We start from the raw sequence: 24,050 nt of genomic DNA, 5'->3' as shown, positions 1-24,050 counted from the left end.
TTCAAGTTCAGTTTTATCTCCTCTTAAATCCTAATAAGATAGCAGGTGTATGTCGGTATTAAGCATAAACATCTTATGCCATGTAATGATGTTTGTTTATTTGTTTGTTTCAGTTTTTGCAATTTCTGTTGCGATTGTAACCTGAGGAATATTGCCAGCTCATGCATATGGATATATTTTGATCAGCATGTTTTGGTACCATTTAACCAAACTCTTCTCCTTTGTTTCTCCTCTCTCATTTCCTTACTGCTTGCTGCTCCTCTTCTTGCCTCCTCCAAGAAAAGAAAAAAAGAAGAAAAAAGTTGCAGGACTTGAAATGAGTTCAGAAGAATATTCAGCATTCATCTGTTCAGCTGACTGCATCATCAGCCGCTCACTACTGACCGATAACAAATGTCTTGGGGCCGTATAACAGAAAAATCCTGTCTTAGATTCTTCATATCTTAAGAATTGAGATAGGAGGAGTCTAAGATAGGATTTTCCCCAAGTTCATATTCCAGAAACAAATCCCAACTAACTTTAGGAATCCTGTCTTATCTTCCTTCACCCGATCATATCTCAGGTTAGGGCTGGGCAAGTAGTCAAATTTTATTTCCAGTGATGATTTGGCCTTATGCCAATTATTAAAACAAAATAATAAAATAATTATTGTGCTGCATTCCTTTTTGCAATGATGCTGTTGTATCTTGTTTTGTAAATCCATCGCACCCCTTCCCTTTGCCGCAGTGCACTTTCGCCCCTCACTAAAGGCCCGAATTCACCCTTAGCCAGGCTGTGGCATGTTTAAAGTTTTAAAGTTCAAGGATTTAAAGTTCATGGAAATCCAATATTAAAAAAACAACTTTAAAAAAGTTTGATAAATGCATGAGGTTTCCACAGCCAGGTGGAATAGTGAGGAATCCCGTTAAATCATCTCAATCTAATCGTGATATGGATTTTTGCCATGATCGAGCGGCCCTATCACAGGTTAGGAAAAACTAAACGCACATTTGATTGGGCCTTGGAGACACACACCCTCATCTCTGGCAAAGTCTTTTACACATTCAAACACACACCCACACATTCAACCCAATGCCTGCCGGTCATCCATGACCTGTATTGGCCCAGTGAGTGACCATTAGAATTTAATTTGAACTCTCCGTGTCCTCCTCTCGGATTGGAGTCCCTGTCCTTAAAGGAGCTCGGCGTCCCAGAGATACTCCCTCTATCACACTTGCCAGCTCTTGGATATATTCTTGCTGACTGTATGAGTTTTGGGAAAGTCTAACTTTTCATCCTGTCAGGAATCATTTCAAGTTGCTCAAGTAATGAGTCAACCTTGAGATGTCTCTATATCACAACTCCCACAATCAAATGTACACTTTCTCAATTCATCCAGGAAAAACCCAAGGTGGACTGTCTCTCTTTTATAAAGGCATTTTCTCAGTGGTTTATGGCTTTGCTTGTCACACAATCAAAGCCTGCAGCACTCTGTTGTGCTAGTGTTGATTTTGCATATTGAGTTTCTTCTCTATGGGTATAAGTCACAGCCCATAAACAAATATCTCTGTGGCCCTGTTGTGAACAAGTATGCATGGGTAAAGCTGGAGAAAGACATAAGAGGCAAGGAAGAATAAGTGCATCAACTTTAAAATGATTTGCAAACTTTATAAATGCTTCTTTAAACAATGCATATTAAATGCCTTCCACTATTTGTCATGTTTTCTTAAGCATTCTAATACTTAAAGTATATATGTTGCTGAAGTTACCAGAACAGAATTAATACATGTGATTCCTATGATTTTAGACACTGAATGCAGTTTATATTTGTGAAAAAGAATAAATCTCAGCACAAAGCTAGTAAAAGAAACCACTCTTTATTAAAGCATGAAGGGGCAAATTGCTGGGCCTGGAATATGATTTGAAAAGAACATGTGGTTACTCACTGTCAGCACAACAATAACTAAAGCCCTAGTGTGAGTGTGTGGTGACATTAGAGGTTCCCGTCTGGTTTTGCATCATAAGAACATCTTTTAAATTCTGTTTGAAGGAGGATTTGTGTTTTGTGGAAAAGTGCAACCTTTTACCTGCCGCACTGAACCATACAGATAGCCTAAATATTTATTACACAGATGATTATTTAACAATCTGTATTATTGTCAAAAAAAAAAAACATTTTAAGCCACATAAATAAACCCCATTGCACCTGTGGCAGGAGTTCTGCTTAGTTAATTATCGGTAGCTTCCCTCCAAAAAAGACCTAAAGTTGAAAGCTTACATCAACCTTTTAATCCACCTCCCCACCGGACGTCTATTCCTAATTAGAAACATAATGCTTAGTGACAATGGCATGAAATTAATTTATCTCTGGAGAAATGGAGCTTGTGTCAAACATATTGGAATAGGGAAAAACACATTGGAGTAGGGCAAAGAGGTCCCGAGATGTTATTCATCAGAGGTATATTACTGAGCGAAATCCGAAGCCTGGCCAAGACTGAATTCTGCTGACTGATGAAGACACTCTCAAGTAAGTTCTCTCTTGTCCTGAATATTTATGAAATTACACTGCACAACATATAATAGAAATAGTGAATGAGGAAAATGATAACCATTTATTTTTCTCTTTTTTTACAACACTGGATGTTTTTCTCACTTTTCTGATGGGATGAACTATACTGGTAAAAATTCTAATGACAAAATGAAAATGCTTGTTTAAGAGAAAGCAGCTCTTCTTTATTGCTGTGAATGTGAATATTTGAAATCTTTTGTCTTTGACATTTTCAGGTTTTGCTCCTGTCACGCTTGAAAATGCAGAATCTGTCTGAACTTCCAGGCAATGCGACATCGCACAGGAGCATGTCTGGGATTGTCAAAGTGTGCGTGGTCATCCCCTTCTTCTGTGTCTTCCTCTACTGGATTGTGCTCATGCTGCACGTCTTTGCATCACACAGGCAGTTCCTGGAGAGCTCGCGTTACATCCTGTTTGCCTACATGCTGATCAATGACACCATTCAGCTCTTCTCCTCTGTGCTGCTCTTCCTCCTTGCTATTAACAAGGTGCAATTTGCCATTGTCTTCTGTGCCCCCCTGCTATTCCTCTCTGTTGCCACTTTCCAGAACACCCCCTTGATCCTGGCTACCATGTCGCTCGAGCGCTACGTGTCCATTTTCTATCCCCTGCAGCGCCCAGCTGCCTGGCACGCAGACCATATCTGGGTAATCATACTGTCCCTATGGCTTATCAGCTGTGTCCTCCCTCTTGCTGAACTTTGCCTAGGGGAACCTAATCTGGCTGTGGATGTCCTCTCTACCCCTATGCTTTGCAAAGCTGTCGTCCTCTACCCATCTCCCACCCAGACACTAGTCAGGGTTTCCCTAAATTGTCTCTTTTTTTCGGTAGTTGCCGTCATCATATTCTTCACCTACTTGAGGATCCTGGTAGAGACCAAGAAGCTGAGACAGGGCAAGGAGTCAGCCAGCAAGGCCATGCACACAGTGCTGCTGCACGGCTTTCAGCTGCTGCTGTGCATGATGGCCTTCACACACCCCATCACCGTGAGCCTCATAGTGCTGCACGCCGACTGGCAGCCGGAGGACATTGCCTTTTTCAACTACTTCTGTTTCATTCTCATACCGCGCTTCCTCAGCCCGCTCATCTACGGCCTGCGGGACGAGAGTCTCAGAGGCTACATGAGGAGAGCTGTTTTCTGCTGCTTGCACAGGGCCACAGTCAGAGCCAGTGACAAGCTGCAGGTCAACACATCTCGTGCTTTAACTGGCTGATTTTCGTTATAGTTATGATGCATAAATGTGAGCTGTATGGTGTTTAAAATATTTATTGCTGTCCTGCATACATAGAAGGAAGGATGATGTGGCAGCAGTCTAATCTGTGAATTTACAGATGATATGCATGTTTGTGTAAACACAATGCAAGAAGCTAAGTCCAAGTTACAAAACACTTTGCACTGAACTAGAGATGGCTGTTGATTGGTTAATTTTGTTTTATCCCTGTGTCCTATATATGCCGCCCTAGTAGACCTTTTTCAGTTTATTTTTTTGGATATATTGGCGCTGTTTTTTGAGACCAGAACTATACAGAACTCCTGTTGTTAAACATTAACGGCCAGTGGCCTTAAATCTGTGCCAGCAGCATCAATAAAGACTATTTACCCAATTGACTGGATTTTTAATATCCTACAGAAAGCCAGACGACTGCCCTGAGACTCTGTCTGCCACTATCAGCATTCATGTAGGATTCAGGGTTTGTTGTGTGACTGACTGTGCTGCAGACCAGCCTCTGAGCACTTTCTGGCCTCCTGTCATTCACCTTTATTAGGTAACAGTACAGATATTTGACGGTGCTTGGAAACTCAAAACATAACTTAGGATGTATGTGCTGTATTTCAAAACCTCCTAGCAAATAAACATTGAGAAATATGTCATGTTATGTTTACAGCTTGTTTGATATTCGTCACTGTGTGGTAAATGTCTAGCCATCTGGATCTGATCTGTGTGCTGCTGGCCATAGAAACAGAAATGAGCTGCATAAAGTGGAATAGAGAATGTAACAGAGTAAATTGAGAGATTCTATAGTTTAGATATTTTATCTCTTTTAAAGAACTATTTGTTTATCTGCTTTTTTGGTCAATTTTGTATAGTAGCCTACTGTTTCATGTCATATTGTCTTGTGAGGCCTGTATAATTTGTGGTGTGTGGAATGAAGGGATGTACCAAGACACATACCCAATAACTTTGTGTTGGTATGGCAATAAAAATCTTGAATCTTGAAATAAATAAATACATAAACAAAATACCAGTTGTGTTGTCTTTCCCCCGGTTTAAAGAGGGTGTTTTAAAGTATCCAGAGGTAGAAACTAACTATATACATTTACTCTAGTACTGTACTTATGTACAGTTTTGAAGTACTAACACTTATACTTGAGTAATTCCATTTTGTGCAACCTTGTACTTTTTCACTACTACATGACATTTCATGAAGAAATATTGTACTTTTTACCTTTTACAACTTTTATTTGATAGTTATACTTATGTGCTTTGTAGTTACTTTGCAGATTAAGTTTTTACACGTAAAACAGAAGATACACTCATAAAAGTTGATGCACTGTTACGGTGTAAACCTGCCAACAGTATATGGAGCATTTAGTCCCACAACATTAAAACACTCTCAAAGGGACAATTATTCATAATAAGTAATTTTACATGTTACTGCTTATACTTGTACACGTTAACTTAACTTGACTAGACTTTAAGTAAAATTATGAATGCAGGGCTGAAAAACTTCCATTGTAGTGCTGCTACTATTGCTACTATAGGATTTGTGTACCTTTTTCACAACTGACTATACACTGTTTGCTCCACTGCAACTTGGGTGCGGTACACAACATCTGCCTGTAGGTGTCACTGTCATTCCAATCTGCACTCATTGGTTGGTATTGTGCGCCTTTTTCTTTCATTCTTTCCTTCTTTCTTGCTTTCTTTCTTGCTTTCTTCCTTTCTTTCATTAGTTAACAAGTGATTCAACACATTCACATTTTGCAGCAATAAAATGTGGCCCGAATAATGGAGGTGATAAATAGTTTACATCAAGAGCAATGCAACAAAGGACAAGAGGCATGGTCACTCCATGAAATCTATCAGCACAAAGTTATGGAAGTATTGTCTTTTTCACGAGGCAGATCAGTCTGCCAGGTCCGTCATGCATGACAGAGAGGAGCTCTGATCTGTCTGACTCTACCGATGGCCGCATGCCTGTTTGAGCGGCACTGAAAGCTGATCCCAGAGCTGTGAGGACTCCCCGCGCCTCCTCAGCGCGGACGGGACAGAGGCACGTTTCATTCACACATGAAGACCGCGCGCACGTTCGGACATCTGCAACAGTCGAGTTTTGAATTAGTGCTCAGCCACGAGAGGAAACAATTAGAAACACCAGACAGGGCCTCTTGCGCGCGATATGAATTATGTTAAATGTGTTTACTTTACTTGGGGTCTCCTAACTTCGGCCCTCATCCCCGTGTCATTTGGTGAAATGTATACGTCGCTGCTGCACGTGAAGCAGGCGATCAGTGTTGAACGGAAACTGATCGATCACTTAAGAAATTATATTGATTACGAATCAGAGAGGCTGGACGACATCAAGCGGTGAGTGATATGCATGACATTTGATGAGAGACTAAGCTGCGCTGTTGATGATGTCCTGTCATCAAATCTCCACATTGATAGGGGTCAAGATTATTGATCCCGATATTTTTTTAAAGAGAAGTCGCCGATATTTTGCGCCGAAATTCAGTCTTTAAATGTTTTCACTTGGCAGTTCTCATGTCGCAGATGAACCCGTAATGTGTCCACAGTTACCACTTGTAATTTGTTGCTGACAGGGTGAAAAGGCTATGAAACAGTATTTAGACCGTATACCAGGATACTAACTCTCCATGCACCTCTTCAATAGCAAGATGAGCTGTGACACACTTTCCATGAAGAATTAATTTACCAAAAACATATTTGAACAGCTAAATGAATGCATATATCTAGATATGCAAATAAATTTAAATTTCAGTGTATAGCTGTGGATTGGAATGAGCTTGGCAGTGGACAACATGACTGTCCAGTTTCATATATTTAATAAAAAGCCAATATCGGTCTGATATAAACACACTAGTTTTTTGTGTTAAGACAACAGGAGTCTGGCAGTCACTTTCACAAACTTATACTGTGTTTATGATACAATTTTGTAAGCAATTGATGTGCAGTTCTTTTATCAGGCAGCTTAACACAGTAATTGTAAATGTTTGATGTGGGATTTAGTAGGAAGATGTTTTTAAGGTTGATAATGTCCTGTGATGACACTGATTACATATTCCTCCATTGAATCATTTATTTATCTCTGCCCTTATATGGTGATGATGATGATGACACATGTGGTAGTATATACAATGTCATTCAGCATAAACATAGGTTGTGTTCTCTCCTACAGTTTCTATGCAAAAGTGACTGACTTGCACAGGGAAGTTTACAACAGCCCAGCGCCTGCAATGGCAAACCCTCTGGTGGCGTTCACCCTGATCAAGCGCCTGCAGTCTGAGTGGCTGAACGTGGTGTACAGCAACGAAGCCCTAGAGAACGTGCAGGGTTAGTTCACCGCCGTCTTTAAAGACACATCTGGAGCTGATAACTGACATCAGCAGGGAATTAAGGTTTTACACACAGATCCATCACTGTCACCCACCCACCCCACCCCGCCAGTCCCTCCTCTCCTCTTGTGGTCCATTCGTCACCACCTCCCACCCTTCCAGTTCAACCTATGGCCTTCTGCTGTCCAGTCCTCAGGTCCGGTTACGAGGAGGAGGAGGCCAGCCTGCCCAAGCTGGAAGACCTTCAGGGGGCCGCTAAGGGGCTGATGAGGCTCCAGGATGTGTATGCTCTCCAAGTGGCCAGCCTTGTAAAAGGCCGTTTCCAGCGAGCTACTGATGGCAACCCTATAGACATCTACATGCCCGCAGTATCTATCCCTCTGTCTGGTGATGACTGCTTCCTGGTTGGAAAGGTATGCCATCTGTTTTTCCTTTCTGCCTCTGTTTTTTCTATTTGTCACCACTGTACGTGGTTCACTCTGGTGAGTCAGTGTGTTAACCCTCTCCCTCCCCCTTCCATAAAGAAAAAAAAATCCATAATCTTAGGGGCTTTTCTTTGTCATCACTCCATGTAAAATGTGCAATAAGATCTCATGTGAAGTTATGGAGTGGAGGGGTGTTTGGCAGATGTTGCCATGAACACGCGCCTCACTAATTAGCATCCCATACCAAAGGACTGTAAAATGGTTTTGTTCTGGGCCTGTCAGTCATTCTGTGGTGGGAGTCCAGACAGTCTGAGTGGAAAACACTGAATTCTTCCCACTGTGTGCCTGGGAATCCATTTCATGTGAAAATGACCATAGCGTTCAGTAATGCAAATATGAAAAAAATAGAAGTTCCCTCAGCCTTGAGTTTCCCTACAATAAATTCCACTGTTTATGTACAGTGCTGTGTGTAAAGGCAAGGCACTGTGTGGGAGAAACATCCTCTTGTATGGAAAAGACATTATCTCACTTTGCAAAAGTCAGGAAGAGTTTTGAGAAAGTGGTGGTGTTTGCTTGTGCTGGGACTGAGATTACCTCAGTCCATCTGAAAACAGATGCTTAATGTAGGGTGTTGTCAGTGTGGCAGGCAGTAAGAGTGTGCTGCAAGTGCATTTATAAGGCTGTTAAACTACTTTTCAAAACAGGGTTTGTTAAAAGGTTTTTTTTGGGTGGTGGTGGTGGTGGAGTGGGGGAGTATGATAGCGCGAGTCAAGCATCATCTAACCACTGATGTCGGTCTTATACAGTACTAGGATCTCCAGATTATATTTTATATTTTAATTCTTCCATGGCTCTGTTGCATTTTGCAGCTGAGACCAGTAGCTTACAAATTCTTGGGTGTAATGTTGTGACCTTATGGGTTGAGAGTAGGTGTTGAAAAGGGAGTGGCTGATCTCAGACACCGGAAGCTGCTGTTTAGCCTGCTGGAGGTGTTGTGGATGTAATTCAAGGAAACATCTGTGATGGGAGGAGTCTACTTGACACTCTGCCCTCACATTTGATCCCTTAACAAGCAAGCTAGGTTTCTGGATAGGGGCTCTCAGGGCTGTAATTAAGACCACCTTTCAATCAAGTTCAAGGCAAGTCCAGTCTAGTTTGAGTAAAGACCAAGTTCAAATGAGGTGAAGACCAGGTAAAGACCAAGATCAAGGTGAACCAAGTCTTGTTCAAGACTAAGATCAAAAATACCAATAAACAGTGTGCATGTCTTTCCAAATGTAAAAAAATAACGATTTAGGAATTTCTGAAGAATCAACTGATATGTAAAACCTCCTGCAACAATCTGATCTATAACCCTCAACATCCAGCCAGAAATCCATGAGAATGAGCTTAACAATACATAGAAGCCTGAGGATCATTACATACACTACTACACACAGGCGTCATCCCTTAAACTGAGGAGAAACTAAACAGAGGTGGATCAGATAGATGAAAAAAATGTCTTTGGAAATGTTTATGTACTGTGGGAAAATGATGAGATCACAGCTCATAATAGCTGAGACCCAGACAAGTGTATGCCTAAATAGGCATGAGACTGAAATAGGACTGCAGGTCTGGGTGCTGTGCCCAAATTCCATAAATAATAGTTAGAACCCGTGTAAATGATTTGCAAACAATCAGTAGTTAAGTAATGCTCAGTCTCAGGCCATCTGTGCAGGACCGCTATGCATCCCCCTATTTCTCTTTAATGGAGGATAATGTAATTTGTGGGTAACTGATCCAAATTAAAAGCAACTGTAAGAAAAATGAAATTGTTTTCAAATAAGTATAGTTTTTTGCAATCAACTTTTAAAGCATTTGTCAATATGCAATACGTATAAATCAGTGTCACAGATATAAGACAAACAGTAAACATAAATACAACCTGACCAATAATCTCTCAGTGATAGAAACTGTAATCCAATGAAATGCAAGCTTGTGTAACAGGCAGCATACAGTGCAGATTTATAATGGAAATGTATGTAGATGTGTATTCAAAGGTGTATGCATCTACTCATGCTTAAAGATAGAGACATACATAATTATACATGTGTAGTTTAGCAAATTATACATAACATCATTATTAGGGCTGGGACAATACACTTATCTTCCAATTTGACATCATCACACTTGGGTGCTGATTCTATATGTATTGGGATTATGATGTGCTATAGTTGTACAAGCTTTGCTAATCAATATTACAGTTTATCACATTTTTTTTTTTTTTTACTTGATCATGGGAAAAAGCTGAATCATACACCTCTAGACAATGTTTATCATGAGTATTTATATTTCCAGAAACAATGTGTATCAAGAATTTGAGTATTGAACTCAAATATTGTGATTCTACAAGTATTGCCATTCGTTATTAAGATTTATTGCAGTTCTTTTTTATTACTTTATTAAAAAGAAAAGGTTAAAAAAAAGAATTGGGATACTAATGTGAATCGATTGTTTTCCCCACACCTAGCTGATATGATACAGTACATGTACATAAACTGAGGGGATATGTATCATTAGATTGCACTAAGTAGCCTAACTGATCACGCTAATTCTACTGTCTCACCTACTGTGGGAAACTCTGAGTGACTGTGTAAACAGTAGGGAATAACCTCTGAGAAACAGGAGCCATTTCCCATCACATGTCAGCTGACAATGTCCTGTTTGGCTGCATGAATTACAGAGTGCTCCATGAATGAGTATCCATGAATGTCAGTTTCCATTGTGTGATGTTCAGCATGTGGCTGTTTCCATCACCTTGCTACAAACCTCTTGGCAGCAGTTGTTCTTGCCACAGTGGTACGTTGTATGTTGACAGAAAAACCCACTGTGTGAATTGTAGTTTCAGAGGAATAGAGCAGGTGAAAATACAATATTCTTAACACCAAAACAAATCACTGACAGTGAGAATCATGCAAGTGAAGATCTGGGGAGTCCTGGGGGGAAAGGGGAGCAGTCAGGAGACATGGGAAAAAAATAAAAGAGGTATAGTCGATTCTGAGAAGAGTGATAATAAATCATCTGATGAGCAGGATTTCCCAGTACATGACATACAGTAGACCACACTTTTAATATTGTACATTTCAAGATCCATATTCCACACTATATTTACTGACAAATTATGTTACACAATTTTAGCAAGCACATGTGGAAACAAGACCTTCAAAGACAAATGTATACAATTTATGGACTGGGTCACTGGTATGCCTAGCACCACAGGGAACACCATAGGCACTGAGAGCGGAGCAAAGCTGTAAGTAAAAGTAAAAAGAAGTGCCACACAGATTTTCCATTTCTTTTCAGTCCTGAAACAAACAGAGTCTGTTATCGTGAATAATACTGCTGGAATAAAGTTCCATTTCGGACCACTGGGCTCAGAAAAGGATCTTTCCACCAAGCCTTATTAGATGATTATTAAATAGTGCAAAATGCTTATGGTGTTTCAAAGGGACATCTGTTATTTTTTTTTCTATTGCACAGCAGGTAGAGATTAACAGTGCCATGATCTGATATTGCCTGTTACCAATGCCAGAGTTGACAGCGTCCTGGAAACAAATGAGGCTGAACCCAGCCAACTATGACAGCGTGCCATGCAGACTGTAATTTCAGAGTTAAGGAAAGTGAAAAGGAAGAATTGGACATTAGGCAAATTCTGGCTCCCTGTACTTGATCATTGAACGATTGAGAATTTGAATTATGGGAGTTTTCTTTTCCAAATAAATTCTAGAACTTGCTCTCTGCAGTTTATTCCCAAAAGCCATTAGTGCCGGAAGAGGGATCAGAGAGCTTATTAAACTTATTGTAGACACGATATACAGTTTGATCACTGAGAAGCAGGCTTGAATAGACTTGGGAATTGATTGACATCTTGTCAAATCTGCTAAAACTTACTTAAGCATATTACTGCAGTTGATGATGATTTTGTTAATTGAAGAAAAGATGTCAAAGCCTAGATTACTTGGAATTGTTTAATAATTGTGATATCGATGGTGAGCTCAACAAGGTTTACATGGTGCGCAGACAGAGCAATGCTGCTTTGGCTTTATAGTATGTTTAATTTCAAGAGAGATCAAACAAAATATCATCAGCATAGAGGGATAAATGGTAATATAGGAGTTCAAGTCCAAATATCCATGCTCAACCTCAGATCGGGTGCTGGTAGGTTGCAGGATTGTCTATAGAATCATTATATATATGTATATAGGAGTATATAGGAGTGTTAATTTGATCTATGCTGATGGTTCAAAGAGGAAAGGAAATAACAGAGGACTTAGGGGACACCCTTTCCGTGTATTTCTAGATTTGGAGAATTTCACTGAGCATCATCCTTTACGATCACTGCATTGAAATTAGTGGAAAGTACCTCAAAGCAAGTAGAAACACTTAAAAGTAACCCAGGTGTTACTCTGTGCAGGTGGCCTATGAGCAGGAAGACTACTACCACTCGGTGCAGTGGCTGGAGGAGTCAGTGCGTCTCTTCAGGAGAACAGGAGGGGAGTGGAGCCCTGAGAACGAAGGGACTTTAGAAGATGCTCTGGACCACCTGGCCTTCTCTCACTTTAAGGTGGGTTGGAAGAGTCGCTGCATTTTTAAAACACACATGTAACAGTGTTCACATGTGTCCTGCAAAACCTGGAAATTGCATAATTAGGGATGAGCTTAAGTTTTAATGGTGTGGTGCTCACAAAATTGAAAGCTTTTGAATGAACCTTCAGTCTCATCTCAGGGTTGTGTCAAGTTTAGTATGCAAGAAAATACGTGCCCCCAGTGCGGATGCCTGCTTATGGTTCCATATAAGATATTATATATAAACCATTTAATATTTCAAAGCATTTCACCATGTTATAGTTAATGAAAGTAGCCCACTACAAATCACAAGTGTCCAGTGATTCCTCATGGGTGTTGTCAGGCTGTAGGTCTGTCTGTCTGTTATTCATTAAGTGCATCTCTCCAAAAGAATTCCTTGTGCAGCAGTAAAACAAAAATACATATCACTATGGCTGAATAAAGTGAACAAATGATGCCTCAATAAATGACATTTCGTTCATGAAAAAGCATGTTGACACTTTCATAAATGGTTAGAATGGTGGCAACTTCATCAACTTCACTTCATAATTCTTCAAATTAGGCCAAATATATGTTTTAGGATAAATAACAACAAGAAATGTTTACTCTTTGAATGCAAACATTAGTCCCTGTTGAAAAAGAGCTGATGACATTGGAATTACCAAAGTTCAGAGGTAAACTATGCCCTCTCTGCCAACTGTCAAAAATAGTTAAATAATGTTACTTAATATGCTGCATGTGGTAAGATTGTTAAAGTCAACATGTTAGGTTTGGAATAGCTTTGCTCAACAGCACCAGTGTGCTGTTTTGTGAATGTGTGTATGATGTGCGTTATTTTTATTTAGAGACCATATTATGAAGGGGGGGCGGGGGCTGGGTGTGTGTGTGCTTATGTTTGAGTGTGATCATTGTTTTTAATTAATATTGTGTATAAACCTGAGTGCTTATGATAATTTTACTTCTCAAACACTAATTTGTTAAAAACAAAAAAGCACATAACATTTTTCAGTAGTTTAGTCTGTATCTCATTCCTCAGTTGTAGAACTAACCAACATTATTGGTGTTAAAAAGACTGTGGTTATTGCAGCAATAAAAGAGTTTGTTTTGGAGGATATATCTAGACTATAGAGAGGCATTGTGTTGTTGTGGCTTATTCAGCCTAACTCATATACAAATGTGACTCTTCTGAACTCTTGCTTTTTTCCCCAAGTATGGCATGAGTTTTGCTTTTCAGCATCTCGTTCTCGTTTTAAGAGTAAATTTTTCAACCCAAATTCAGTAGACTGTTTCATTTTCGCATAAAACTTGAAGAGACTGAGAGGAGGAGAGAGAAAAGGAAAAGTTACACTGAGTCCAGATTTGTAATGTAGCCTGCGACAATTCATAAAGTCAAATGACCATTGGCAGATGTGTGTGTGTGTGTATGTGTGTGTGTACGTAATTATAGAGTAACCTAGCTAAAACCTAACCATTACTATTTTAAATGAGACCTCAAATGAGAGAAACCTCGTAACCTTGTGTTTGATCACTGTCTGTCATGCCAACAGTAGGTTGTTGAAAATGTCCTTTAAATGTCCTGTAAAAAAATATTTCTTGTAAGGAGTCCCTGATGTCAGATGATTGATGGCTTTCTTTGCTCTATTTTTCCCCCCTTTTTTCAGACAGGAAACGTCTCCTATGCTCTGAGTCTTTCTCAGGAGTTACTCCACCATGGTAATTCTATCCAGTTACTTTACAGCTGTCCTATACATGGTACATGTGATTATATGAATTCTTAAGGCATTACGGTGCATTTAATCATGCATGTATTGCACACAGATGCACAGTAAAGGCATTTCTGTGCTTGTCTCCTCTCATTGTATTTCCCTCGGTGAACAGCGTGACTCTTCTTCCCGAACAGAAGCTTGTAATGGAGAAATGTGCATGGCTGCTACATTTGTATTGTTTGTCTCTCAGATCCAATGAACGGCAGAGTTTTGCAGAATGTTGAGAAATATGAGAAGCTGCTTGTGGAGACTCCAGCTTTACGTATCAGGGGCAGCGGGTTGAGGAGACCCAACTCCACTTACCTACTGACCAGAAATGTTTATGAGAGACTCTGCCAGACCCAAGGCTCTCAGGTATTCTTCACCTTTGATCGTACTGTGTTTTATGTACAGAGAGAACATACAGAAGTATTTAGGATAAGTCAGCATGACTTAATGCTGACCAAATGTGCAAAACAGCCCTGTTTTTCAACAGCATCCAGAGACTTGGCTGCAGCCTTCAAGGGAAATGCCACTAAGTTTTATTTTTCCTTCTTTTTTTGTTGATGATCTGCAGTTGTACTGTTGAATTTATGTTAGTGAACATTTTCTCATTTTTATTTAACTTTTACTTGATCAGGATAAGCCCAGTTAAGATTTAAACCTTCTTTCCAATAGGATCCCACCCAACCCATAGCTACAAAGGGGCAGAAGGATAATGCTCTGCATCTGAAAATGTTATGACACACTCAGCTTCAGAGGGTAGAGAGGATAATGTTTTTATTTTTTGTGGGTGCGGTTACATTTTTTGGTTCATAGCAATTTACATTATTTAATAACAATTCATATCTGGACTTAAAAACAGACAAATGGTCTAGAAAACCAGAAAAAAACTCCTCTCCTTTGACTGTAGAGTATCTCCACGTACATCTTAATGGAAACAGATTTGAGTTGTGATTGTTCACATTTAGAGGTTTATCAAATAGTTGCACAGACTGAAAATTTGTATTAAATTGTCCTTGGTCATAATGATCACTAACTATTTCAAACTGGTAATTCCCTTTTAGGCTTTTATGAAGCAGCACAAATGTTAAAACTAATTGTTTGGATAAAAGCAAGAACAACAAAAATGCTGTTTTGATTTTGGTAATGGACTTCAGATGCATGTTTCTCCCAACAGCCAACACATTATGAAAACCCCAGACTGTTCTGCGACTGTTTCACCAATGGCAGTCCTGCACTGATACTGCAACCAATAAGGCGTGAAGTGCTGAGCCTGCGGCCATATGTCATCCTGTACCACAACTTTATCACTGACACAGAGGCAGAAGAAATCAAGCTGATTGCCCAGGCAAATGTAAGAACCTAGAACATTCCCTCATTTTTATTATCAGGTGAAAACTTGTAAGTCTTTTCAAGAAATAAGAAGCTGCATTTTTTTTTCAGATTGAACACCATGCATTTTTGGCGGTCTGTTGTGTGGGATGCCCAAAGTGTTGTAAAATTTTCTCAGCCAGTTGAGGCACCACATAATTCTTCAGCTGAAGTCAAAATGTGAAAAACTAGATTTTCATGTGACAACACAAAATGTTGGTTTGGTTTTCTAATCTTGTTTTTTTTTTTGTTTGTTTTTTTTTGTTTTTGTTTTTTTTTTCAGCCCCGCAAAGACCCTTATAGCACAATTAATTCATGACTGACCAATATGACAGCCTGTAATTACACTGTCCATTATGTTTATTTGGAAAATATGTCACTAAGTTGCTCTGCATTTCATGGCTTCCCTCTTAGCCTGCACAGGAGATCACTCAGCACTCTATTAGTGTTGGCCCTACTGGATATACAGTTATTTTAGGAAGTTTCACATCATTTTCCTCTTGTGGCCTAACTCCTAGGCCCCCTTCCCAGGCGTTGGTTTTTCATTAGAGTGATTATATCGACAGCCTATAAGCAGAACATTAAATTTGTCAATTGCTTTGCTTGTGATGGAATCTCAAATAGGCCTCATTACTGCCTCCTCTGTCCTAAACCGACTTCACCTCTGGCTTCTCAGCAAGAACAAGGGATTTCTGCACGACCAGTCATGTCCAAATGGCACAGTGTATCAAAAGTCTAAATGTGATGGCAATCAGGAAAAGCTTAACAATACTGGCTGGTTTAGAGAATGATCAGTGGCTGACTTAATGATCTAAATACCAACCTGGTCTCTTTTTAATCAATTGTTTCTGTGTGCTACCTTTGAGCGCTGACAACCCCTTGAGTTGATCGCTCCCGACTGAGACAACAAAGATGCTTTCATGGTGTCATAACCATGTCTTTTATGCTTGCCACCATGTTCCTCACTTTCATCATCAATATCACTGTTTCTAATGTATACTTGCACTAAGCTTTCTTTCATAGAAACTGGCAAAATAGCAAAGGGGTGAGTTAAAAGGGACTGGATACACTAAAATGTGTTTTTGATGTGTTATCTGATATCTAGATGTTGTTTGAGGTGAAGGTCATTGGATGTTTTGTAATGTCTTGTAGTTATTTGATAGCTGCTCCTCCACCCCTCTCACCCTCCCTCTCCACCGCTGATCCACCCTCTGCACTCTGTCTTGCATTTTTTTTAAAGTAGTTGGATCGACAGAGAGGGACTGACACTGAGTCTAGCATCGCACTTTAAAGTCAAGTGGCAATTTCATTCTCAAGCCAAACAGAGTTGGATGAAGGGGGTTGGCCATGGTTCAAGGCTGAAATTATTTTTTTGTAACAAAAGTCAATTTAGAAAGAAAATAAGTTTCAGTGACTTGAAGATCTTGTCTTGTTGTGAGGTGTTGTGCCTGCTAGGGCTTGAGGCTGTTGTCATGTATCTTTGCTTTAATAGTGAGACCGCTCCTACTGAAACCCTATGGAGGAGGAGTTGGTGGGTTTCCAAACATTTAGCCAGGCAGGAATGAGGGATACATTACTATGAACACTTGGCTGAACACCTCAGACTGTCTGAGTTAGTTCAGGCTTGGCTAGAAGACGTTCAGTCCATCTAACATCTCTATCTGAGAGGATTACCCATTTTTTGGCTGGCTGAACTGAAAGCTGCAGTATATTGTCCCTCACAGTGTGCTGACTCAGTTATTTTGGACATATTTGGTAACCCAAGTGATGTCCTATAGCTTCTGTGAGGTTTTGGCACTGCTCAATCAGTTTTCCATCCCGTGCTTAGATGGAAATCCCTGTACTTATTTCATCATTATGTCAACTTGTGGGTTGATTGAAAACAGGCCCAGAGTATTAGGCGTTCAGAGCAGAGTATTTGTTAAGCATGAGCTCGGCGTTCACTTTGTTCCTGCTTGGATTCAAAGGCTTCAGAATTTAGTAGTCTCAGTGTATTTGAAGCATAAGCCTATTGCTTTGGTGTTAACATGTTAGTTGCTCTGTAGCTTTGCTAGGGGTGAATTAATGTGTTAAATAATACATTTTTCACTGGTATGTTCCTTCTCTTCCTTCAGTTTCCCCATCAGGGTTTTATGAAGTAATTGCCATATATCTTCAGAAAATTGTATGTATGTTTTCTGTGCAAGTTTGTAAACAGGTTTGATGTGGTCAGAAAACAAGTGACAAGTCCAAATAAATCACAGAGGCTCAATATGAATAAGAGCATAATCGGTCCAACACATCTGGACTTCACTTGACTCCCCTCCAGACTCAGACTTTGAGGTGGACTTTCACAAGTTATGGGATAAGACAAGCTGAAACTTGAAACTGATCCCAGTGGGGAAATTGGGATATCTGTGCTTTGGTGAAATCATCAAGCCCATGAAAGCTTTGTGTGGACTTGTTTTGGATTCAAGAATTATCGTCATTTGCTGATGAAACACCCAGTCTCAACCTCACCCCAGTCATCCGTGCCAACTCGCCCCGAGACTCGATGATCTGTGCCGACCAGTGCTCATTTGGAAACTGTGTCTTTGTGTCCACATTCTGTATTTTCTCTTATCAGTCTTCAGATTTTGTTTTGGATACACTCATGCCATTAATCACATTTTGTCAGGGCCTGCAGCTGGAGCTCAAAGCTTGACTGCAGTAACATTAAATGAAGATAAAATGATGTTTTATATCTTTTACGACAAGTTGAGAAGATCTGTGGTGGCAGCTGGAGAGAAACAAGCAACAGCAGACTACCGCATCAGCAAGAGGTATAACCTACAGGAAACACCCTGTTTATGTTTATATGCTGTTTACTATCAGTAATTAAATTCATACTAATTCTCTGAGTACATTAGTTGCTGCAGTGTCACATAAACATGTTTGCAGTAGTAATTAATGTGCAGCCAAACAACCCTGGGGCCACAAGCTAATTGTATGGTGTGCAAATTATTTCAGCCGCATTAGCTCAAATGCTAATTAAATATGTTGCAATTATACTGAGTCAGTTGCATCTAGTGAAAGTTAAAATGCTTAATTTAGTTTCTCACCATGTGGAGAAGAAAACAGCTTTTGATTACTGCATTAGTGATCTCTGTGGCATATTTTTTAGTGCATGGCTTAAAGGCTCAGCACACTCCATTACTGGCCAGCTAGACCAGAGGATCTCCATGGTAACAGGACTGAATGCACAGCCTCCATATGGAGAATACCTCCAAGTGGTGAATTATGGGATTGGCGGCCACTATGAACCTCATTTTGATCACGCAACAGTGAGTTAACTGGCATTCTTTTATGGCATCTAAGAGTTGTTTATGCTTCGTTAGGCTTAATTATTTGTGCCTATGATCATATTTATTATGATGTGATAACTTTCTAACAACTGTTTGCATTTCCACATGACCAGTCAACATCAAGCCCCCTGTTCAAACTTAAAACTGGGAATCGAGTGGCAACCTTTATGATATATGTAAGTGAAGCATGACTGCAGCTATTTCATAATCCACACAGCAGCATGACGTCCCTCTTTGCTGTTCCAAAACCTAGATTAAAACAAGAAGCAATTGGGCCTTTGCCATCAGTGCTATTAGGCTTTGGATCGACCTGCTGAAGAACATAGGCTGACTAAATCTGTGTCATCTTTTGAATCACTGCTTAAAACACACTTTTATGGAGATGCTATGATGCATTGGTCTTGAATTGTGTTTGACCTCAATTTCTGGCTTTGCCTTCATATTTCTAACATTGAGTGCTTTTTCTGTCTGTTTTATGATTTTGTGTTTGTTAAAAAAGTTGGTGGAAAAGATGTCCTTTTTGAGCTTTTGAAAACAGCACAGCAGACAGAGTGGCTGTTCATGACATGAGCACATAAATTTTATACACAACTCTAAAAGAATGCCATTTTCCACAGCTCAGCTCTGTCGAGGCAGGTGGATCCACAGCCTTCATCTACGCAAACTTCAGTGTTCCTGTTGTGCAGGTAAATACATTGCTGATGTCTAAGAGGTGTCTAAATGCAGCCATCTCTCTTTCCATTTCTGTGTTGCCTCAGGCTAGAGGATTTTTGCCTAACCCTCACTCAGAGCAGCTGTCAAAATGCTGAAAGGTCACATCATACCAGCGCCATGAGCCATGAGACTTCTCATTACAATAGTCCTATTGTGTAGCTCAGCCTCAGCTGAGCTGGAGCTTGTTTTTGGATTGATAAATCTGCCGCTGTGGAAGCCCCACCACACTATCCCTGGGGTTTGACCTTTGACCTTTAATTTTTTTTAGAGGTTTTATTTCCTGTGTGGGTGTTCAGAAAATAACTGAACCTGATAAACTGACAAAATAAGTCTGATTATCTAATAAAGGAACAGATAATATTTCTTTCTTACTTTCTTACTTGTTTCTTACTTTTGTCTGTTTCCTTATTGTCTATCATGATAGTGTATTTGGCACACAGCCCTCATGTGGGGATTTTCAAACTTTTTAATCTTCCTGAGTTGACTTTCATTAAACCACAGACCTCCATTTGAAGTGATTTAAGCCTCAGGGACCCTGACATGAAAAGATATTTTGATATGTCTTAATATTACATATCATACTTGAACATTAACAAATACATTCAAAGTGACAAGATTAAAACATACATTTTTTTTGTGTGTGTGTGTCACAGCAACTTCTTTGAAATTAAAGAGAAATCAAACTAATCCTTATTTTGCTGAGGACCCACAGGGGGCCCCTCAAGGACCCCTGGGGGATCCCCAGAACTCTCTTTTGAAGCTCCTGCTTTAGACCACACAGTTTCTGTACTGCATCTTGAGTGATTCTTTCTGTTGTTTTTCTGTATCCCAGAATGCAGCTATCTTCTGGTGGAATCTCCATAGAAACGGTCAAGGGGATGGAGACACCCTGCATGCTGGCTGCCCTGTCCTTGCTGGGGACAAATGGGGTGAGACTCCATATATTGATTCAGGTTATCATTATCCAGTGATGTGATGATGTTGCCAACAGTGGCCAATAAGAATGGAAATCACCATAATTTGTGTAACTCAGTCCTGCAATGCATCAGGCATTTTTATATTATTATGATGTTTGTTTCTCTTAACAGTCGGCCCACAATTGTCATTTTTGCCATACAGAGGTTAGGGTTAGCCCTGTAGGAGTAACAGTATGAAAGCTCAGGCACATCTGTGCTGCATCACAGAGATACATTTAGAGATGTTACAGAGTACATGTGCACTCATCCTGGATGCTAGACAGCTGCTGCTGGTTGGCCTCCCTTCCAGACCCTTTATGCATTATTTTAGCAGGGATCCAACTAAACTAACAGGGAAACCTATCTGTCATCACTGTGCAGCTGGAGAAACATTTACTGTACATGCTGCCTGCATCTTTTTCATGCACCCATATTTAATAATACTGGAAAGTTATATTAAGGGTGCCCATCCTTAATTTTTCTAAGATTTGTGAGACACAAGTACAAGAATGGTTTCATTTATGTGGTTTTCATCTAGAATATATTTGAGGATCAAAACGCAACTTTGTTTATGATCTAGTGGCGAATAAATGGATCCATGAGTACGGCCAAGAGTTCCAGCGTCGCTGCAGCCTTAATCCTGAGGAGTGAGAGGGGTGGAGCAACAGCTTGGCCTGCTTGGAGCACAAGAGCCAGCCTTTACAATGGAGAGGCACACTTGCAGGCACAGAGAAGGAGGGAGCCAGAAAGTGAACAGGCAGGGGAGGTGAGAGCTGCTAAAGGGCAGCCTGCATCTGTGATTGGAGCTCCAGGCCCCAGGGAGCGTGGAGCATACAGCGGACACTGCAGGAGGGGGCAGTAATAGCATGAGGCTGAGTTGAGTTTTGGAAGGTGGGTTGGAAGTAGAGTGGTGCAGTTGGCAATCAGCCCCAGAGGCCAAGAGCTCTCTCTTGCTTCTACTGGCCAGTCCCTGCAGATGGAGAGAGGCCTCTGCCTTCACACACTGGGCTGGTTTCAGTTAACTGTGCAAGGCTGTGTGCCTCTGCTTGCAGTTTGCATAATAAAATGACATTTTATGCACCCCCTTGAACACTTAAACATTGGAGTCTGCAATGTACTCTGTGCATATTTTCCTATGTGGTGGGTACATTGCTGATTGTTAAAAGGGATTTCGGTTTAAGAGTTCTTCTTCTCTAAATTGTCATCTCAGAACCGAGGAATGTAGTTTAGACCAATGCTATGAGTCAAGGCACCAGTCACTGTGAGTGTTATGGTTTATTCCCAGCTGACTGAAGGAAATTATGTGGTCATCATGACCCGTGCGAGACGCTTTTACATTGTTTTAGTGTTACTGAGTGTCTTTGCCCTAATGGAACAGCTGTACCAGTTCTGTCACCTTCTTATTAATCTTCAGAAGCCGGGTGTCATTAATCATGCTCTGAAAGCCAGGTGATTGGGAGTCTGACTGCTTCAACCTTCATGTCTGAACTCACACAACAAAGTAACTGAGAGCTTGTCTGCATACCAGTCAGATATCTGTGTCTAAGTAGGTCAGAAGCCATTTGAAAACAGAGAGCTTGTCACTGAGGAGAGAAGAGTGAAGTGAGAGATATATTAAAATGTACGAAATGGGCTGAAGGCTCCAAGGGACCTTTTTCCTCCTTGAGTGACAACAGGTGGTGAAACAAGAAGGCGAGGAACAGGCGTCAAAAGGGATAATATACCTTTACTTACTCTCAGGGACAGACGTTTTCTCTCCGGCTCATCATGGTGTACACACACAGTGTACACACTATCATTACTGGATGTACTTGTTACCTAAAGTTTGATGGGAATTGAGTTTCTCTCTTTTGTGAGTCGCTTTAAGGAGAGCAAATAATCCATTCCATGTATATCATGTGCAAACCATCTGGAGACCCAGTTTTTAATAGTATAGCTTGATTTGCTTGATGCTGATGTCAACCAATTTACCAAAATGTTCTTTTTGTACAATCAAAACCATGAACAAAATGCAATTTAAAGCTGCCTTTTTTTTTCTTTTTTTTTTTACATGTCCTCTTGCACTGCACTACACCCACAGAGTTGCCATGATTACCACAACAAACATGGTAGCTGAGATCTTTGCTGCTGGGCACGAGAGATTTTACCATCACCATATTAAAAGAGAGTATTCACAGCAACATGACTATACCTCACCTCGACTAAAAGATATAATCAAGTGTATACAGTCTGTCTGGACATTAAATAGACTATCTTTAATTATGGGATTATGATAAAAGGGATAATTCTGCAGGTCTTCAGCTATAGAAACTGAATGGGTTCAGTTTCTGGTCAACTAAAGCACAACAACAAGCTGCTTCTTCCTAATCTCTGTTACAGACAATTGGGTAACAAATAATTAGGCTGACTCTTGGTGACTGGACTTTATGTGCCACAGCTTAGACTCATCCTTTGGTCAGAAAAATAGGAAGAACAGTGCTGCTCTCTGCTGGTGATGAGAGAAAGAAGAATGGAATCAGTGAAATTACTTTTTCACTCATGTCACATCAAAATGTGTCTTAAACTATTTTCACTCCTTAAAATAACACGTGTGGTTCTTTGGTGGAAGAATTGAATTCCTTGTGAATGATGTCTGATGTATTTTGACATGCCATTAAACAAAACATTATACCTCATTTCTGTGTCAATGAGGTATATGAGCTGTTTTATTTTAAACTTAATAAAAGAGCCATTTTGCATGTGTTGTCTATTGATTTGATTTTTCAACAACCGTATAGTGTCACAACCTTTTGATTAGCATAAAGTGATGATTTATATCTTAATATAATGTTTTAAAGTAGTTTTGCAGCTTATCTCTGTAAGTATTCAATTGGAGCAAGAGTTATGTCTAAATTATGAGGCACTATGAAGTGTACTGGGGTAAAAGAACAAGTAATCCATCTCCAGCGTGTTTCCACTGCAAAACTTACAGGATATGTAAACTTTGATGGTTGTTTTCATCTGTACATTTCCTTGCAGAATTAAAGAAGAAAAATAGTAGGAAGAAGCAATTAAAATTTTCAAACTTATTTGGAGGAAAGTCTAAGCTGGAGAATTGATTTAAGTTGGCAAGATATTTGCACTGACCATCTTAATGTCTCTTTACCTTTCCATTCCCTTTGATTAACCATCATACCAGATTATTACCTTTTATTCTCAACGCCCTTAATTTTTTAACACCTTGAAGCATTTTGTATTCATCTTGAAAAAAAAAATTATGTTTAAGTTAAGTTATGTTTTCTTTTCCCATTTTCCCATTCTAAATTGAATCAGCACTTTTGAGTGGTAATTTGCGTAACACATCTCATCTCTAGGACTACAAATTTTGTGGTAGACACTCACATGCAGACATTCGCATGCACATTGCTCACCCCCAGTCCCATCCCAAGTTGTTTTTTGTGCCAACTGGCTCTTGCTGTATTTTGTTTTCATTGTTTCCATTGTGTTTGTTTCCACTTTGTACCGTCCTTGCACTTTTATGTGTTTTAAACTGATGTCTCCTGGTGGTATTTTGTACCATCTGTGTATGTTTTTTTTTTTTTTTTCCTGCATCTAAGTTGAGAGCAAAGACAAATGCCCTGCTCTGGTAGTTCAGTAAATTTCTAATCTATTCTATTCTGTTCTATTTTATGTCTGTCTGCCATGTTATTCGTTTTCTGAACGAACAGAGCAGACGCCTTTGAAAACAGTGCAAAAACTCAATTTCCCACAATGCAGCAGTGGCGGCCAGCGGCAGCGGAGG

General features: G+C 40.0%; 2 protein-coding genes across 2 annotated transcripts; both read left to right on the top strand.

The window, feature by feature from the left end:
- The first annotated feature begins 2,787 nt into the window (after positions 1 to 2,787).
- or95a1 (odorant receptor, family 95, subfamily A, member 1) lies at positions 2,788 to 3,762 on the top strand. The gene has a single exon (XM_030066412.1). The coding sequence runs from the start codon at positions 2,788 to 2,790 to the stop codon at positions 3,760 to 3,762; it is 975 nt and encodes a 324-aa protein (XP_029922272.1).
- Positions 3,763 to 5,950: 2,188 nt separating this feature from the next.
- Positions 5,951 to 21,337, top strand: p4ha3 (prolyl 4-hydroxylase, alpha polypeptide III). Its single transcript, XM_030066411.1, has 13 exons — positions 5,951 to 6,138; positions 6,971 to 7,125; positions 7,317 to 7,540; positions 12,006 to 12,155; positions 13,819 to 13,870; positions 14,114 to 14,277; positions 15,083 to 15,259; positions 18,013 to 18,077; positions 18,419 to 18,578; positions 18,713 to 18,775; positions 19,217 to 19,285; positions 20,146 to 20,242; positions 20,850 to 21,337. The coding sequence occupies exons 1-13, from the start codon at positions 5,951 to 5,953 to the stop codon at positions 20,918 to 20,920; spliced, it is 1,635 nt and encodes a 544-aa protein (XP_029922271.1). The 3' UTR covers positions 20,921 to 21,337.
- Positions 21,338 to 24,050: the final 2,713 nt, after the last annotated feature.

Source organism: Myripristis murdjan, chromosome 13 (genome assembly GCF_902150065.1).
Source record: "Myripristis murdjan chromosome 13, fMyrMur1.1, whole genome shotgun sequence".
Classification (NCBI taxonomy): domain Eukaryota; kingdom Metazoa; phylum Chordata; class Actinopteri; order Holocentriformes; family Holocentridae; genus Myripristis; species Myripristis murdjan.
This window is presented reverse-complemented; position numbering and strand designations above follow the sequence as displayed.

Bases quoted from the DNA above. Each gene is read 5' to 3' on its own strand.
- or95a1 (XM_030066412.1), top strand. From the start codon at position 2,788: ATGCAGAATCTGTCTGAACTTCCAGGCAATGCGACATCGCACAGGAGC.
- p4ha3 (XM_030066411.1), top strand. From the start codon at position 5,951: ATGAATTATGTTAAATGTGTTTACTTTACTTGGGGTCTCCTAACTTCG. The intron at 15,260-18,012 runs GTAAGAACCTAG...TTTTACGACAAG, and splicing joins AGCTGATTGCCCAGGCAAAT to TTGAGAAGATCTGTGGTGGC. The intron at 18,776-19,216 runs GTAAGTGAAGCA...CATTTTCCACAG, and splicing joins TGGCAACCTTTATGATATAT to CTCAGCTCTGTCGAGGCAGG.